Consider the following 17569-nt stretch of genomic DNA (forward strand, 5'->3'; position numbering starts at 1 on the left):
ATATGTATTTGACTTTTTTTATTCCATTTAATTTGGAAGCTCTGTACCCATTTAATTATAGGTAACGGGCGCGATGTAGTTTCAATTGTTGACTTCTTTTATGTCGCATTCAATTCCATATGTAATCCCAGAAGATATGGAATAAGTGTATACTAAATTAAATTATTATATAGGTAACTTTATTATAAATTTTATTAAACATTTAATAAAAAGTTACCAGTCAGTCAGGTAGTCGCCATCTGTTATAAATATATAATCTTATTTAACAACGAAATTATGTTTATTCTTTTAACAAGTAAAACTTTTAACAAGCAACAACTTTTGAAAGACATATATTGGAAACTTCAACTTGATGTTCTAAACACATTCTATACTGGGGTCAAGGTTATAAAGGTACCAAAAGAATTGAAGAAGTTGTGTGTACTTGTCTCATAAACCAACCGAGCTACCCGATTATGCCCCTTCCCCCCTTAATTAATCGTGTACTAGCATTTTCACAATATCATCAATTAATTTTTATGAGGCTTAATTCGATAGAACTACAAATCATCAAACACATGATATATCAAAGAAAAGAAAGTAACAAATTCAACTTATCAAACACGTGATATTATTATTTTGCATTTCTAAACATGATCAAACATATACTGTTTTCACAAAATTAATCAAGCTATTATTATCATGGGATTACTGGTTTATAAACTCAGCCAACTTCTTCATCAAATTCATGGCTTTATCACAATTCGGGTCAAATATATGGAACACGTGATCTTCACCTTCAATCTCGACTATCTCTGCATTTCCATTCCATTTACTCTTCACAAGCTTCTCGTGATAAGCCACCCCTCTATCTCTCAATATATCCTTCTCCGAAACGGTCACTATCACCCGCCCGCAACCCAAACCCGCCAAATCCGGAGCTCCATCGACAAACGGGTTGATTAACGGGTCGTCCAACCCACGATCCGAATCCAATGGGCACACAAACTCCCACCACTTATCCACCATGGCCTTCCTGAAATGATCTGTTTTCTCGAAGCCAATAGGGTCCTTCCCCCAAAAGTACGGGTTGATTAAAACACAACCCGTAATTTTGAGGGAGACATCCAGGTCAGGTTTTAACTTTAACCCGACCTGAATGGCCAGGTGGTGAGCTATAGTAGCTCCCGCACTGTCCCCAGCCAGGAAGATCCGGTCAAAGTCTGCGTTCTCTTTCAACCATTCTTCTGTTCCCGATCCTCCTGGCGCATGTGAGCAGACCCACCTAAGGGCTGCGTAGGAGTCGTCAAACGCAATCGGAAGCGGGTTTTCCGGGGCCAAACGGTAGTCGACAGAGACCGCGATGGCTCGTGATTCGGATACGAGCTTGTTGACGGACTCGTGGTACTTGGGCTCGGCCGGCGATGCTATAATAAATGCACCGCCGTGGAAGTAGATTACGAGAGGGAGTTTTTCGGCGGGGGTGGTGGGAGTTGGCCGGAATATTCGGGCGGAGATGCCGGTTTGTGGTGAGATGATGACGTCTTTAGAGGTGACGCGGGTGATGGGATCAAAAGACGGTGGGATAACGTCGACGCCGACGAGTCTCTCGATGGTTCCGTCGTTGTAGACTCGTACGTAGGGTGGGACGTCGTGTAAAATCTCTCTGCTTACTGATCCCATGAGCGTGTGTTTGTGTTTGTGTTTGTGTTTGAGAGAGTTCGAGAGAGATGATATAGGAAGAGGTGATTAACAAGTGGACATTATATAGCCACGATGGGTAATAAAATAATATAATTTAAACTTCCAGATTGTTTTTGTTAACATATAGTATATAGTTGTAAGCTAAAATGATGTTTTGTGTTCTAAATAAATAATATATTGGAATTTGGATTAATTGTAACATCAAAATTGTGTTGTTTAAATTATGTAAAAATTCTCTTGCATAAATAAATATCTCTTATCCCCCACTTCTGAGCTAGTGGTAATACGTTTAGTTTTTTAATGTAGACTCAAGTTCGAATCACATTTGTGTCATATTTGGGTGGATATTGGCAATGAAGAATTTGAGCTAGGCCTTGTGCAAATGTTGTCAGTTCGAATCCTGAGCCCACCCGGGTTTTCGTCCCACCGTGTGTTACGCCAGAGAGTTCTGCTCTTGTGGTGGCACAACGGCTGTCAAATGGCAGTCAGCGGTATAGTTTCCCCGGAAACGCCCAAGCCAAACTCTGAAGCCAGCATGGGTCCGGTTAAGACAACATAGTCTGGCCAGAGTGAGACATCGGGGCTCTCCAAATTTGGAGAGTGTGGTAGTCTAAATATATGAAAGTGGTCGTTATAAAAAAAATAAATAAATATCTCGTGTTATTTAATGTCAAACGTGTAAGATTTTTCAAATATGAATTGAAGCTTTAAAGTTAAAACATGAACCCTTGTTTACTTCTTAATTTCTAGATTTTTCAAATGTACGGAAAATATGTTCAATAAAATACAGAAAAATTTAAAAGAAGTCGTAGAAATGTATGAAAAATATGAAAAATTGTCTTGCATAAATAAAAGGCATAAGAGGACACGAAGTGATTGATAAGTGAGAAGACCTACCGGCTGAGAGTTTATGGGAACACCATCCACCGAATTCGGGGGTTCTTTTTTTACGAATTATCATAAACAAAAACAATTTTAAAAGCTCTGTCAACAATCGTCACAACAACCGTCTAAAGAAATAAATCCATTACCTTACTAATTTATTTTTATAGTTGAATTATTAATTAACTGTTTGAACACTTTATTTTATTTATTGTAATATTTTAATTTTTGAATTATTTTGATTTATTTTACTTTAAAATATTTTTTGAGATTAATTTAAATTAAAAATAAATTGAAACGGGAAAACTAGGACGGCACCGTGCTGTTTGGAGAAAAGCTGAAAGAAACTGAAAAAAAGCAGAAAAAACTGATGTTATGCTGATATGACATGCGGGATAAAATGGGAAAACTACGATGACTCCCTCCCCTCTAATAAGAAATATTGATATATATAAATTTATACATCTTTTTGGCATTAAAATATCTCCAAATAGCCGTAATATCGACAATTATATTAGAATAAATGACCACAAATGTTTATAATTTATATCTCTAGTTAACCTTAAAGAATAAAACGACCTGATAAACGAAGAGAAATGGAGAAAAACCGTGAAAATAGACTCAACACACCCCATGATAAATCAAGACATGGTCATGTTAAGAACATATGAAGAAAATACAAAACTCAAGAAGTCACAACATGGCTATGTTAACCTCAACACACCCCATGTTGACAAGAACAAAAGTAAAAGACAAAATAGAAGCACCTGAAGCTCAACATGACCATGTGACCATGTTTACCCTCAACATGCCCATGTTGATAGTACAAGAGAAAAGACAAAAAATGACACTTTCAAGCTCACCACGGCGTGTTCTCTCTCCTGTTGTACCATCTGACAACGAACAATAAATACAATAAGATAAAATGATTAACACGACTGTGCCCAATTCAACATGGGTCGTGTTGAGTGCCCAGCTCAGCCTATAAATTGAATGCTCATCCACCACATTCAACACACCTTGAAGAACATTAAATCTACTTCAACCACATTCTTTCACCACCATTAATAAGGAAATTACCCCATTCATCTACCATTTGAAAATCAAGAAGATTAAGCTTTTAGAAGAAGTCATTAGCATCAAAGATTAGTCATCGTGGTTAGATTGTTCTATTGGTCATGTTTGTATCTATTAATTTGATGTATAACATTATGCTTATTATTGACTAAACTTTCATAGTATCATCTTGGTTTATAATCAATCTTAATTAAAGTTTAATAATATTGGTTATACATGTGATCGGTTTATAAAGAGTAAAGGTTGTGTTGTAATTATCACATGATTAGGAATATTAAAATACTCTTAAAAGAAACCTCAAATGCCGAGCTTGACGATAAGTGTAACCTTCGTTACATTTCAAACCCGAAAACCCGACCCATTTCAAATTTTCAGTTTTTGTTTATATATATATATAGGCAAAGTATAGAATGAAAACTCACTTGAGTTGTGAAAATCCGTGAAAACCCCATGTAACATCGTTTTTTTTGTTACATGTAATATATGTTGTAACATTTAATACAAAATATCGAAACATTAAAAAAAACTGTTTTGCTATTTTTTACTAATTTTTTTATATGTTTTTAGGAGAGAGAAAACGTTATATTTATGTTAACATTTTTATTAACTTTAATTGTGAACCACAAGATTTAATCTTTAATTAAAAACATGTGGTTGAGAATGGGTTTCTAGAGTTTTCACAACTCAAGTGGGTTTTTATTTTAACCTAACCCTATATATATATATATATATATATATATATATATATATATTCTTAATATCTCAAATTTTCGTTGCATGTATTTTACAAGTCATTCGTCATTTTTGTTTGTATTTGTATCCATTAAACCGGCTCGTTCAGTCATATTCTTGTCTGTCCTTAATGTAATACTTTAAGGTTAATAAATTCAAAAGTTCAAAAGTTCTACTCCATCATTAAACCATTTCAAAAGTTCAAGGTTAATAATGTAATTAAATTTATTTTATGTTTTACAAGAACATGAAACATCAGGGGCTAATCTTGTAAATTGATTTAAATTATATTAATATTATAATATAAAACATGAAATAACCCTTCACCCCCCCCCCCCCAAGACCCCCCGTTTTTCCGGCATTCAACAACTCCGGCGAAGTCCGGTGTCAACAGTAGACTTTGACAACACTTGAATAAATTATAACTCGCATTAAACCTCAATTAACGACTTGTGACCTCCTTAACCACTAACGGCAACCTTAATTAAATGTTAATAACCCGTAATAACGATCGTAATGGGAGAATTAAACCCGTGAACGGTCAGAATTTTTAATTAAAATGCAATTACGAATATTTAAGGTCCAACGTTCTGACTAAGACTATATGTAGCTTCTAACCATCAACTAAAGGCGTTCATATCATCAAATCAATCTAATACACACTATAGATCGTTAAACTGTTCGTCATGTGTCGTTTCCAGCCAAACCACGTTCACCCTCAATCCTCAACGTTACCAGGTAAATTATATATTTATTATGATCGTTTTTAACCGTATATCAAAACCCCTAAACTAATTTGATCAAACAAAGAACAGATTGCACGAATTGAAATTCTAGGGTTTGGTAGGAAAGTGTAACACCCCGACTTTAAGCGGAATACGCCCGAGTGCAACGTACAGATCACTCATAAGCTCGTAACGCTATTAAAGCGACAACAATTATATTTATTTCATTTCATTACATCACAAATACACAATTTGGCATAAATCAAATAACAATACAATAACTTTGAATTTCATTATGATATGTTTCTAATAACCTATTTGTCCAACTAATCTAGTCTTCAATCCTTAAACTTCAACCTGCAGCACGTTTAAAATAATATATTTTGTCAACAATAATGTTGGTGAGAATTCATAAAGTTTTGCATATGTATATAATACGAAAAATGTAAAATTCACAAGTCAAGATGTATCGTCTTAATAATAAAGTAAAAGAAAAGTAAATACATGATATTCCCGTTCGCTTGACATAAGTCAAATCTACTAAGGAACCCTCATTCACTGAGCTACTTGGAGCATAGAATATGATAATGATACCGCCATTTATTAACAAAAGTTGAAAAATGAACGGCGCGGGTACGTCCCGTCGGACCCTTCCACTTTGCGTTTGCGTATGTGTATTAGTCTCTTCCGCCAACAAAACAATAAACAACTAGCACATAATCACATAATTTACAAGCAATATGATACGAAACAAATACATACGAGACACGCATGTGAATTTTAGTTTGCAACATGAAACATGAAATAACAAATAAAATTTGGAACATGCTACAACCCAAAACGTGTAAAAGTAAAAAGGGGTTACGAAAAACTCACCTTGAAATGGATGAGTAACACGCAATAAAAGCCAAAAGCACGATAACGAAACTGAAGCGATCGAAAGTGCGTTAAAGAATCCGAACTATAATACGATTGACTTCTCAAACTATAATTAAAACAAAAACAAATCTAACTAATCGGGAAAGAAAAAGTTGTAAATATTTGGTTAACTGGATTTAAGCATTATTTTAATATATATTTTATTGCCTTATGGCATTATAATATTATTTTAAGTTTTAACGGTTTATATTGTTTTAATATTAAACTTTTATACCAATATGCGAGTTACAATATTACAACGTATGGATTTTAAATGAAAAATTTATCTCGAATAATTATAATTATAATAATGCATTTAAAGTTAACGAAGTAAAAAGGTTAACTAATTTTAACAGTTTAATTATTTTAATACTATTTGGTTTTTCATTTAAACAAGTATTTTAGTCTTTACGAAGCCTGAATTTTATCTTAAAACGACTATTTTAGTGTTTATAAATATTAACTAAAAAGAATTATAAGGTGAACAAAATGGAAAATAAATATAATATAATTTTAGCGGGGTTCACGAACTTAACGAATATGAAAGAGTTGGGGTTTTGGATGAAAATGATAAATTTTTTATTTATAAAAATAATTTTATTTAACTTAAAATAATTTAGTTGATTTTTAATAATTGTTATACATTTATTTTGATTTAATATATATAAGAAAAATGTTTTTATAAAAACAAAAACCAAAAATGGCCTAGCCCGGAATCGAACCCGAGTCTATGCCTTGGCAGTATAGTGTCTTAACCAACTAGGCTATGTTGCAAATTGTTACTTTCTCAGAAACAGTTATATTTAAATTATAAGCAAAGTTCATCATCTTCTTTATCCAAACCCTAGATCCAATTCCCTCAATTCACTCCTTAATTATCAAACTTAGGTTAGGGGTTTTGCTTAGTTCGTAATACATATTATAATTAGCTGGTAAGGATGTTTCTTGAGGGTAAACGGAGCTTCGTCGAAGAAACTAACTTGATGACTAATTAATGATTCCAGAGGATATGTTAGTGTGTTATAAGATTGTGGAGGAGTTTAGTTTTCTGTTATATATACTAGTTATTGGAGCGTAAGGCGTTAATTGAGGTTAAATGCTTTTGCCTATGGTCAGGGAATTATTGATGATTTTAGGACGTTATAATCCATAAGTATATCAGTTAACGATTGTTATTGTCGTCTAAAGAACAAGGTTTGGGTGTTTGCGGATTTTCTGGCAGTTTGGAGGATTAAATGGAGTCATTATATGTTGGTTAATACATGTTATAATAGTGGAGATGAGTATTGAAAACCCTTAATTGGTGTTATAACGCATTTTGGGTAAGTATAGAGGCTCGCCGGAAAACTGTAATTATAACACGAAAGGGAATGGCTGGTGGGGTTGGGCTTTAATATAATAATATATTTTAAATGATATTTTACACTTTAAGCCCCTATAGTTTTAGATATTATTAAAATAGAATTTGAATTAAAATTTACAATTAGGGCCCTCCAAGTTTCAGTCTCTTTTTAAATCAGGAATTAAATAAGGTTACAATTTAAGCCCTTGAACTTTGGAGTGTTAGATAAATAAGAGTTTATGAAGCTTGAATATTTTTGCATATTTTACCCGCATAGTTCGCAACTCGATTAAAGTTAATAAAGCTTTCAACAAAAACTTAAATCCCGATATTTCGATAATTGATCAAAACATGAACAACCGATAACCGTGAATCATCGTAGAATATTATATTACTAATAACGATGAACGCTGAACACATGTGAAACGGGCTGATTTAATGAACGCGAATACAAAACACATGAAATATACGCGACGAAACTTGTGATATATATAATTATATACACATATATTAATAAACTAAAGCCGAAAATTCAAAATGGGTCGGGCTTTTAGGTTTGAAAAATAACGAATATTACAGAAAGTGATGAACTTGTGATATATATATAAAGATAACCGGTTTTGATCTTATAAACAATATGTTCAGCTAGCTAAATTGGTTTGTTTCAGTGTGTGTGGCCTGAAGGACCCGGGTTCGAACCCAGGTCAGGCCGTTTCAGTTTATAATTTTTTTTAAAACCTTTTTCTTATATTATATTAATCAAATTAAATTATTAAAAAATTATAATAAATCAAGTAAAATTATTTTTTAAACTACATTAATTATAAATTATTTTTATCATTTTCTCATCTAAAACCAACTTTTGATTTCATTTCTCGACAACTATTAATATTATAATATTTTGTTATTACCTTTTCGTTAACTTGATAACCCACTAAAATAACGGTTTTCTGGATAAATTTTGTACCGTTAAAGTTCGTATTTCATAAACATTAAAGTTCTCTTATAAATTATTAATTAAATAGTTTTAAAATAATTTAAACCGTTAAAAGTAGTTTATAATACGTTAGATTTATAATTCGTTAGCTTTAATCCATTAACACAATTATTGTATGAGATAAAATGTGTGCCTTGTAAATACCTTAAGTCTCATAATAGCGTTAGTTATAATATTAAAATAGTTCATTAAAATGCCGGTAAAGTTTAAATATAATATTATAATTCATAAAATATATTAAAATAATATAATATCTCATTAACCAAATATTTACAACTTTTTCATCCCCGTTAGTTAGATTTTGTTTTTATTTTAATTATAGTTCGAGTGGTTCAATCGGTTTGGATTCTTTAACACACTTTCGGTTACTTTGGTTCGTTATCGTGCTTTCGGCTTTTATTGCATGTTTATCTTCGATTTCGAGGTGAGTTTCTCACACCCCATTTTTAACGTTTTTATACATTTTGGGGTAGCAAATATATCCTATCTATTCAATGGTTTGACGAGTCATTTACAAAACTGCAATTCATATCATGGACTTGTTTGTTTACTTGATTACTTGCTCAGAATTACTTGCTCATGGTTGCCTCAATAAGTATGATCATGACGCCCCCCCTTGCACTCAAGACCAATTTGTTATGTGTGGAAAAGGGACCCCGATCCAAGTATGTTGGTTGTTACCGACTGGAAAGGACATTGCATGCGCTTTAGTTACAATTGTTCATGGAATTGCATGGTTTTTACGTGCATATATAAAATTTGTGTGAACTCACCAACTATGCAATTAGTTGACCGTATTTTTTATATATGCTACAGGTACCGTTATTAGATGATGAAGACACTAGACTTAGGTTATTTAAACAAATGGACAAAATGTTTAGTTGTATTTATATTTTCCCTTGTATTTCTTGTTGCAAACTTGTGTACTTGACTTGTAAATTAATTAATGATAATATTGTCACTTAATAATGTCACATGTGTTTTGAATAATCTGTATGTCACACTCGGGCTTAAGCTGGGGTGTTACAATAAGCCAGGGAACTAACACTATTGTGAGGCCTTGGATTATACACTTTAAAAGAGACACCAAGTACCGAGCTTGATGATAAGTCGATGAACTGTCATTCTTGTAAGGGCTTGGTTGAGAAAAAAACATAAATCTTAATATGAACATTGACCAAATGAATTATTAGTAGTTTTGAATAATCTGTATGTCACACTCGGGCTTAAGCTGGGGTGTTACAATAAGCCAGGGAACTAACACTCTTGTGAGGCCTTGGATTATACACTTTAAAAGAGACACCAAGTACCGAGCTTAATGATAAGTTGAGGAACTGTCATTCTTGTAAGGCTTGGTTGAGAAAAAAACATAAATCTTAATATGAACATTGACCAAATGAATTATTAGTAGTAATTGATCATCTTAAAACGGGAATGTCGACAATGTCGTGAAAACGGATTGTTGATTAATTTTTCTCCCCAAATTCCTCCTTTCTAAAAAATATATTTTGTTAAAAACCATACTTAGGTTTTTAACTCCTAAAAATGCATCAAATTGTTTCGTTACTTTTCCAGTCTCAGTTTTTCCGTTTAACCCCTCTTTTTTATTCCGGTAGTGGTGGCTAGGCAGAAGGAATCTTCGACGCCCCATGTATACGATTTATGTTTTTGGAGTTATTTAACTAAATTGAACTTGCATCATTTTCACAAACAGGATAAGCTAGCTTATCTTTCGTACGGTATCCTGACAAATTACCGTATGCTTGAAAATCACTTAAGGTACAAAAAATCAAGGCACACAATTCAAATATGTTTCTTATAAGAATCATACACGTTTACTCCTGGACTCCATATAGTTTAAGGTCACTTATCAATTGAGACAAATAAACATAAATGTTATTACCAAGTTTTTTCGGACCCTGAATCAACGATGACATCATTATGTATTTTTTTTCATGCATAACTATGGTAAAATATTATAGGCGCAAAGAAGAACCCACCATGTAGTATGATGAATATTAATGTTTCGAAAAGGGTTGATCCCATCTAGACTAAGTCCAAATTGTATGTTTCTAATCTCGTTACCAGATTTTGGATATATTTTATCAACGTTTCTCCACTAAGATAAACTTGATAAATGTATTAAGTTTTCATCATTTATACGGTCATCTGAGTCAACACGATAGTTTTGTGTCTTTCTCGTTTGAAAATTATCACTTCAGCCTCGCTAAAATTGTGAAATGCAACATTTAGTCGGTGGTCCAATTTTTATCAAATCATCGTCAACTTCATCCGTTTCGCTTCTACGCTTATACCTTGATGCGCTACAGTTAAAACATTTATTATTATTTATGAACTCCTTTCTATGTAACATACAATCACTTGGGCATGCATGTATTCTTTTAATTTTCAATCTCATTGAACACATCACTTTTTCTTGCTTGGTATAACAATACTAGTAACGCCTTACCTCCCAGAAGCATGCCATGTAAAAGCACTTATAGATGTATGAAACTCTTATCACTCTGTCTGTGTTTTGACTTTAAGGTAAACAACCTCAAAGCAACACTAAGTTTTGAAAAGTTCTTACAACTGGTATATAATGGTTTTTCTGAGTCTTTAATTAGGTGTTCTTTTTCTTCATTATTATCACCAATATTAATCTCAAAATCATGATACATGTCATTAAATGTTATCGTCATTTAAAGGGTCATTTTCGCGATTAATATATCGATCTTTGTTTTGTGTATTATCATTGTCTGAATTGATTAGGACGTGTTACGATTAGCAAGCTATTTCCTATGCTTTGACCAACAAGTATATCGAGGCCTAAAATCATACTTCAACAGATGAAACATTATTTATTTTTTTTTTTTTGATGATATCATGTGTTTCGAATTTTGAGACTGCCCGAGGGTAAAAAAAATCAATTAAGATCTTGCATTCACCCTATGAGCTTTGGTGGCCTTAAAAATTTTTTAAACATGAATCTTATTTAATGCAATCGTTACGATTAGGGGTGTTCTTCGGGTTCGCTTTTTAGGTTTCGGGTTTTTCGGGTGGGGTTCTTCGGGTTTCAAAATTTTAAATCTTGACCCGAAGCCCAACCCAAATCTCTCACGGGTTTTTCGGGTTCAGGTTTTTTCGGGTTGGGTTAATCGGGTTTCAAGTATTCTAGAAAGCAAAACAAAAAAATTTAAAAAACTGCAATACTAAATGTAAAACATATTCTTCTTTGCTCATAACACACATAATCAAATAAGAAACGAACACAACTTGATAAAACACTTCAAAAGAAGAGTAAAACTAACTCGAACCAAAATTACCTTCAGTAGAGCGTGATTTAGTTGTTCGATTATGGTTGCTATTAGTACTAAACGGAAAACATAATTAACAATAAGCAATCGATCCATAAGAGTTGGAATGATAACAGTCTATTAGGGTCAGATTCTGATACCTTTAGTGGCTAGGACTTAGCATATTATACCTAAAAATATATTTAATTTCAAAACTAAAAGTTTATTCGGGTTGACCCGAAACTTATAAATCAAACCCGAGAACCAAACCGAATTACTTGGTTCGGGTTCGGGTTAGTCTTTTCTCAGGTTCGGGTTTTTCAGGTCGGGTTAGTTCGGGGTTCGGGTACAAGTTTTTTCGAGTTGGGATTTGGGTAAAAGTGATAGCCCTAGTCATGATACATCTTAAGATTAAAAAAAACAAAAAACAAATGATACAAATGTATGCATATATTGTAAACCGCTGCTTTAAAGTGGTAGATCCTAACCCACTTTTTGAACATTCAATCTTACATATACATTTTATTGAGCTGAATATTTAAGAAAAGGTCGACATCATTTCCCTTTAACTCCTCGAGCAGGGGTAAAAACAACAAACTCGCGAGAGTTGAGGAAAAATCGACCAGATTTTTCTTAAAAGTCATCTTGTTGTATATATATAGGGTTTGGATCAAATACAAATAAAATTAATGTGTTAATTGTGATAATCAAGTAGAGCAATTAGACATAAATACAAATTTTGTCCTTTAAACATAACAGATTTATGGATCAGGTCCTTTAAAAAGTTTACTTTCAGGCGGTGTCCTTTATATGACATGATTCTTTGCTTTTCATCCTTTAGACTAACTGACATCCATTTCCTTTGTTAAGTGGTAGCATGTGAGGGGCACATAAGTAATTTCAACCCCATCAATATTAAAATACAAAGAAATGAAATTTAATTTAAAAGAATTAATATAAATAAATAAACAGGTGAACCCCACTTTAAGTCTTCGTCTCCACTACCACCACCACCACCCTAACCTTAAGTCTTCCCCCAACTCCTTTTTTCCAGCGAGGGAGAATGAGATAGACAAACCACAGTTTTTGGTGATCGTGGCATATCCTCCATCATCGTTTCAAACCCTCCCTTCGTTTCTATCACCCAAACCCAGAAATCAAAGATTCCGGTGACCCAAGGCTTCTCCGTCTCCGGTAGTTTCAAAGAGTACAGGCATAGTGAGGAAACACTAAGTGAACCCTGGACAGATTACGAGTAACCTGGGGGTTAGATAGATGTTTCCCACGAGGGGTTAGACCCAGAGAAGATGGTTCTTCTGATAACCTGCAAAACAGACACCGTGAGCTTGTCACTGAGAAGGGGGGGGGTTCCTCCTTGTGACCACCCTCCGGCGTGAGAATCAGACTAGATTGCTCTTTAAATATAAATGTATATTAAGAGATTGCTAGAGCAGATATCAGGTATAATATGGTGATACGAGATAAGATGAGATGATCATACCATTTGGGGTATTTATAGCCGAAGGTAGGTTTCCAAGGAGGTGTGGCCGGCTACAACAGTATTCCTGTTCCACCAACAGTAGCCTACGCACGTGCCCTGCTGGTAGTTGGTGGGTAGGCAGCGGCTGATAGAGACCAGGCCTGCTGTACACTATTCCTTCTCCACCAACTGCCGGCTACGCACGTGGTATGACAAGAGTTGGTGAGTAGGCAGCGGCTAATAGTGACATACAGTGCATGAGCATGCTGCTCGCCATACTGTTGTCAATAAGCTGTCGTATCTTTAGTCAGATCTTTTGCCCATACCTCGTCAGGTACAGTACAGAAGATCTTCCTGCATTGTACGGACTGGCTTATTTGGGCGGGAGTATTCCCCCTCCCGCCACTGTGCGGGATTGTTCCCGGCTTTGCTCATTCCTTCAGGTGACACTGAATGATCGAGAGCTAAGTGCCTTGTGCGTGTAGCCTTGCTGCGCGGGTGGCCTTCCCTAATGGCTTGTATCCGAGGCTGCGGGGACAGGCGGAGTCCTTCACCATTGGGAGGCATTTCCTGCGGGAACAGCTTGCGTACTGCGCGTAAGGACGTCACGTCTCTGAGCATGGTTGGTCCTGCGGATCCAGTTGGTTTCTGCGCAGACGTCCCTGTTCAAGGTGAGTCTTGCGGGTCCAACTGGGCTCTGCTGGGACCTACCTCTTCAAGTCCCCCCAGTCCAATGTTCTTCTCATGCGTGTTTAATAAAGTGAGGTGAACTTTTGGACTTAAGCAAAGGGTTTTGAAAAGGGGTCTTTAAGGTTTTCCATGGGGATTCTTCCCGCGGAAGTCCTTGTCACTTGCAGAAATTCCCGAGTTTCCTGCTTGGTCTTTGGGTATGATGCGGGTAGGTCTGTAACCTCCTCGCAAGTCAGGAGCGTTGAGTCCTACTTGTGTGGATTCTCCATGAGGTTTTGGTAGTTTTGAACATAGTGATCAATTATGTTAAAACCACCAATTCCATCCTGGAGCTTCAAACAACGTAGTTCTCGACGTTCCCGCTATGCGGGGATGTTATTTCCGTTTCCGCAAGCATTGCCCAGAAGATCCTTCTTGGTTTCAATTCCCAGCGGAGCGCTAGGTATGTGAAGGGTTTTGCCTTAACACTGTACCCGCGCTCGTCTTACGGTTACTTTACTTCCAAGGTATTCCTGGCTTCAATTCCCTGCGGGTGCTAGGTATGTGAAGGGTTTTGCCTTTATACTGTACCCGCACTCGTCTTATAGTTACTTGGTTGCCGAGGTATACTTGGCTTCAATTCCCTGCGAGTGTTAGGTATGTGAAGGGTTTTGCCTTTACATTGTACCCGCACTCGTCTTATAGTTACTTGGTTGCCGAGGTATACTTGGCTTCAATTCCCTGCGGGTGCTAGGTATGTGAAGGGTTTTGCCTTAACACTGTACCCGCACTCGTCTTATAGTTACTTGTTTGCCAAGGTAAGGGGTATTTTCCCGCTTACTTTTTAATATTTTTAAATTTTGAATTTTGAAATTCGAAAGGTTGGTGGAAAGATAAGAACAGTCCAAACCTCTGAAACGTCGTGCGACGGTTTCTTCTGTGTCAGGACGTGCAGGAAGTTATGGTGATGTGACAGTACATGGTCATTCCAGACGCTTTTACAGGCGCGTGGGCGCGATTTTTCGGGCGCGTGGCCGCGAAATTAATGGTACGCGTCCTGTCAACAGCTGTTGCCAGCTTGCTTTTTGCCACGTGTCATAGTTTCATTGCACCTTCGATTTCTCTCTCCTCCGCATTAAATTCATCGCATTAATTGCGATTAGTATATAAAGGGGGAGAGGGCTCTTTGTAATCCACACTTTCACCCTTTTCTTCTTCTTCTTAGCGATTTCCGGCAAATACTCACCTTTTCAGGCAAGCATTTTCCCGAAATCGTTTTCTTCTTTCTGCAAGATGTCTTCACGTGATCTCGAGTCTACAGCCGATGACAAGAGTACTGCTGGCGAGTGCCAGTGTGCTCTGCCCGGCGATCTGTACCGGTATGTTGTCAGGAAGTTCATGCTCGATCCTCTCGAGCCTGAGTTTCCTGAACCCCATCAGACCGTGTACGATGCCCCCAGAGGCAAGATCGGGGTTTATGCAGCATTCTTTGTCTATGGTAATCTTAGGTTCCCATTGACAAAGTTTGTTTACCGTGTCCTTGAGAGGCACGATGTTCATCTGACCGAGTTGCACCCTATGGCGATCGCCAAGATTCGCCACTTCGAGTGGGTGTGCCGGATTTTGGGCATCGAGCCCCATGTTGACCGCCTGATGACCTTCTACACTTGGAGGTGCATCCAGGGGTGGTATACCCTGATAACCCGTATCAAGGGTTTGAAGATTTGCACGACCGAGCGCAGTCTTCGCGCGTGGAAGCGGGAGTTCTTCTTTATCTCCGCTCGCGCCATTCCCCTTGCCATGAAGTTTAAGAATGGGCAAGCTCTCCCAAGCCTTCACGCCTCCAACTACCAGGAGGCGGAATGGTTTTCGAGGATATCTCGGATCCAATCTCCGGTTTACCGGTTTGCGGAATCCGGGATGGTCATGTTGGGGATGAGCCGGGTCTGGAAGGCGGCGGACGCTCAAAAGGTTCCGATCGTCCTCGAATACGGTTCGAACTCTGTTCCTTACGGTATGCTTTCTTTCCTTTTGTTGATTCTAAATTTCTTCTAACTTTTTCTCTGTTTATTTCAGAGGGGAACGACCTGAAGTCGCTCCTTAACCCGCGGGAGGCTGATGGTCCCGCACGGATGGGTACTCGCGCTCTAGACGAGAACGAGTTGCCCATCCTCGAACAAACTGCGGATCGGTTCGTGGAGGTCTATCCGCTAGGCCATGAGATCCTTAGCGCCAGGCGGCCAGGTAAGGCGCTCTTCAACCCTCGACCCCTCAATGTTGAAACCTCTGCTGGAATTCCTCTAATCGTCTGTTCTGATGAGGAATCCGCAGATGGTCCTCCGTTGGTGCGGAAGAAGAAGGCTGCCGGCGGGAAGGGAAAGGAGAAGGTGGCCTCCACTGCCGATCCGGTGCCTCTGTCTGACTCGGAGACTGAGAGCGAAGAGGTGGCGGGGAACCCCGGTGGTGAAAAGACCATTGCTCCGGAGGTTGCGACTGTCACCTCCGGAGAGCCCAAGAAGACGACGGTGACCGGCGCAAAGAGGCCGGCTCCATCGGGTTCGTCCCCGCCTCTCCGTACCTTCAGGCTCAAGAAAACCCGTAAGTACAAATTTCCTTCAGCTTTTATCTTAGCTTAATATCCTTTTTAACACTTTTCTTCATTACGCAGGCGTGGATGTTGACGCATTCCAGGGTGGAGCGCCGAGTAGTATCTCCCCGCCGATGACGGTAGGCTTGGTCAGCCTACCAGAGGCGACGACCCAGGCGCCTGCGCCTGCCTCCGCTGGTCCAGTTGCTCACTCCTTTGAGCCGACTGTTCCAGCCGAGTTGACGTCACCGCCGGCCGTGAGTGCGATTTTTACAGCATCCTTCACCGAGCCGGCGGTTACTATTGCTGCGGATTCTGCGGCAGTGACTGCGGCGGCTGCTACCATGCCCCCGCCACCGGCAACGACGGCCGGCCCATCAGGTACGCATGGGAGCTCTCGCCAATCTTTGCCACCTTCCCATCTGCCTGACCTTTTGGATGGATTTCCTTTGGGTTCAGGTGATGGGTTCGGCGGCTATCGGCCTGTTATAGACCCTACAGGTGCGTAGGGTTCCTTTGGCCCTTTTTCACTTATATATTTTTCATCATCTTTTCCTAACTGCTTTTTGTTTTCTGCAGTGTCGGATTCCAATGAAGTGTATGTTCCACGATGGAACATACGCCGTGGAACAACCCTTCGAACCCCTGTGGAGTGCGTGGAATGGGCTCGTCACGCTGCTCCTAGTGGTGCGTTGGGGGAAGCCATGGCTAGCTACCAGGAGGGTAGGCTAAGCAATGAGCTTCGGGTTCTCCTGGCCCGGATGCAGCCGCGCATCGAGCTGCTCTGTCGTGAAAACGACAAGTTAAAAGCAGCTCGCGCTAAAGAAGTAGCTCAGGCGCGGGCTATCCGGGAGGAGAACCAAAAACTCTCCGCAGCGGCTGCGGAGAAGGAGAAGGCCTTCAAGGCCCTCGAGGTTGAAGTTCAGGCTCGACTCGAGGCCCGTTCCAAGGCTGCCCAAGCTGTTAATGAACAGCTTCGGCTGGCTAAGGAAACTGCGAGGAACGCAACCGAGAGGGTCACCAAGGCTGAAGCTGTTGCTGAGCCTCTACGCGTGGAGAATGAAGAACTTAAAGCCAAATTAGAGGCTCTCCAGCAGGCTCATGATGCCTTGGCGATGGAGGATGCTAAGAAGCTTCAAGAAATCCTGGACCAGAGGGGGGTGCTTGACCATACCGAGCGT

The 17569-nt window shown here is 38.1% G+C and overlaps 1 protein-coding gene across 1 annotated transcript; it reads right to left on the reverse strand.

Moving 5' to 3' along the window:
• Positions 1–687: 687 nt before the first annotated feature.
• Positions 688–1662, reverse strand: LOC143597559 (putative carboxylesterase 2). Its single transcript, XM_077076040.1, has one exon. It carries the CDS (start codon positions 1660–1662, stop codon positions 688–690), a length of 975 nt encoding a protein of 324 aa, XP_076932155.1.
• Between the last annotated feature and the right edge of the window lie 15907 nt (positions 1663–17569).

This window comes from Bidens hawaiensis, unplaced genomic scaffold (genome assembly GCF_021521415.1).
Source record: "Bidens hawaiensis isolate Kalapana, Puna unplaced genomic scaffold, B.hawaiensis_p1.1 tig00048526_1, whole genome shotgun sequence".
Lineage (NCBI taxonomy): Eukaryota > Viridiplantae > Streptophyta > Magnoliopsida > Asterales > Asteraceae > Bidens > Bidens hawaiensis.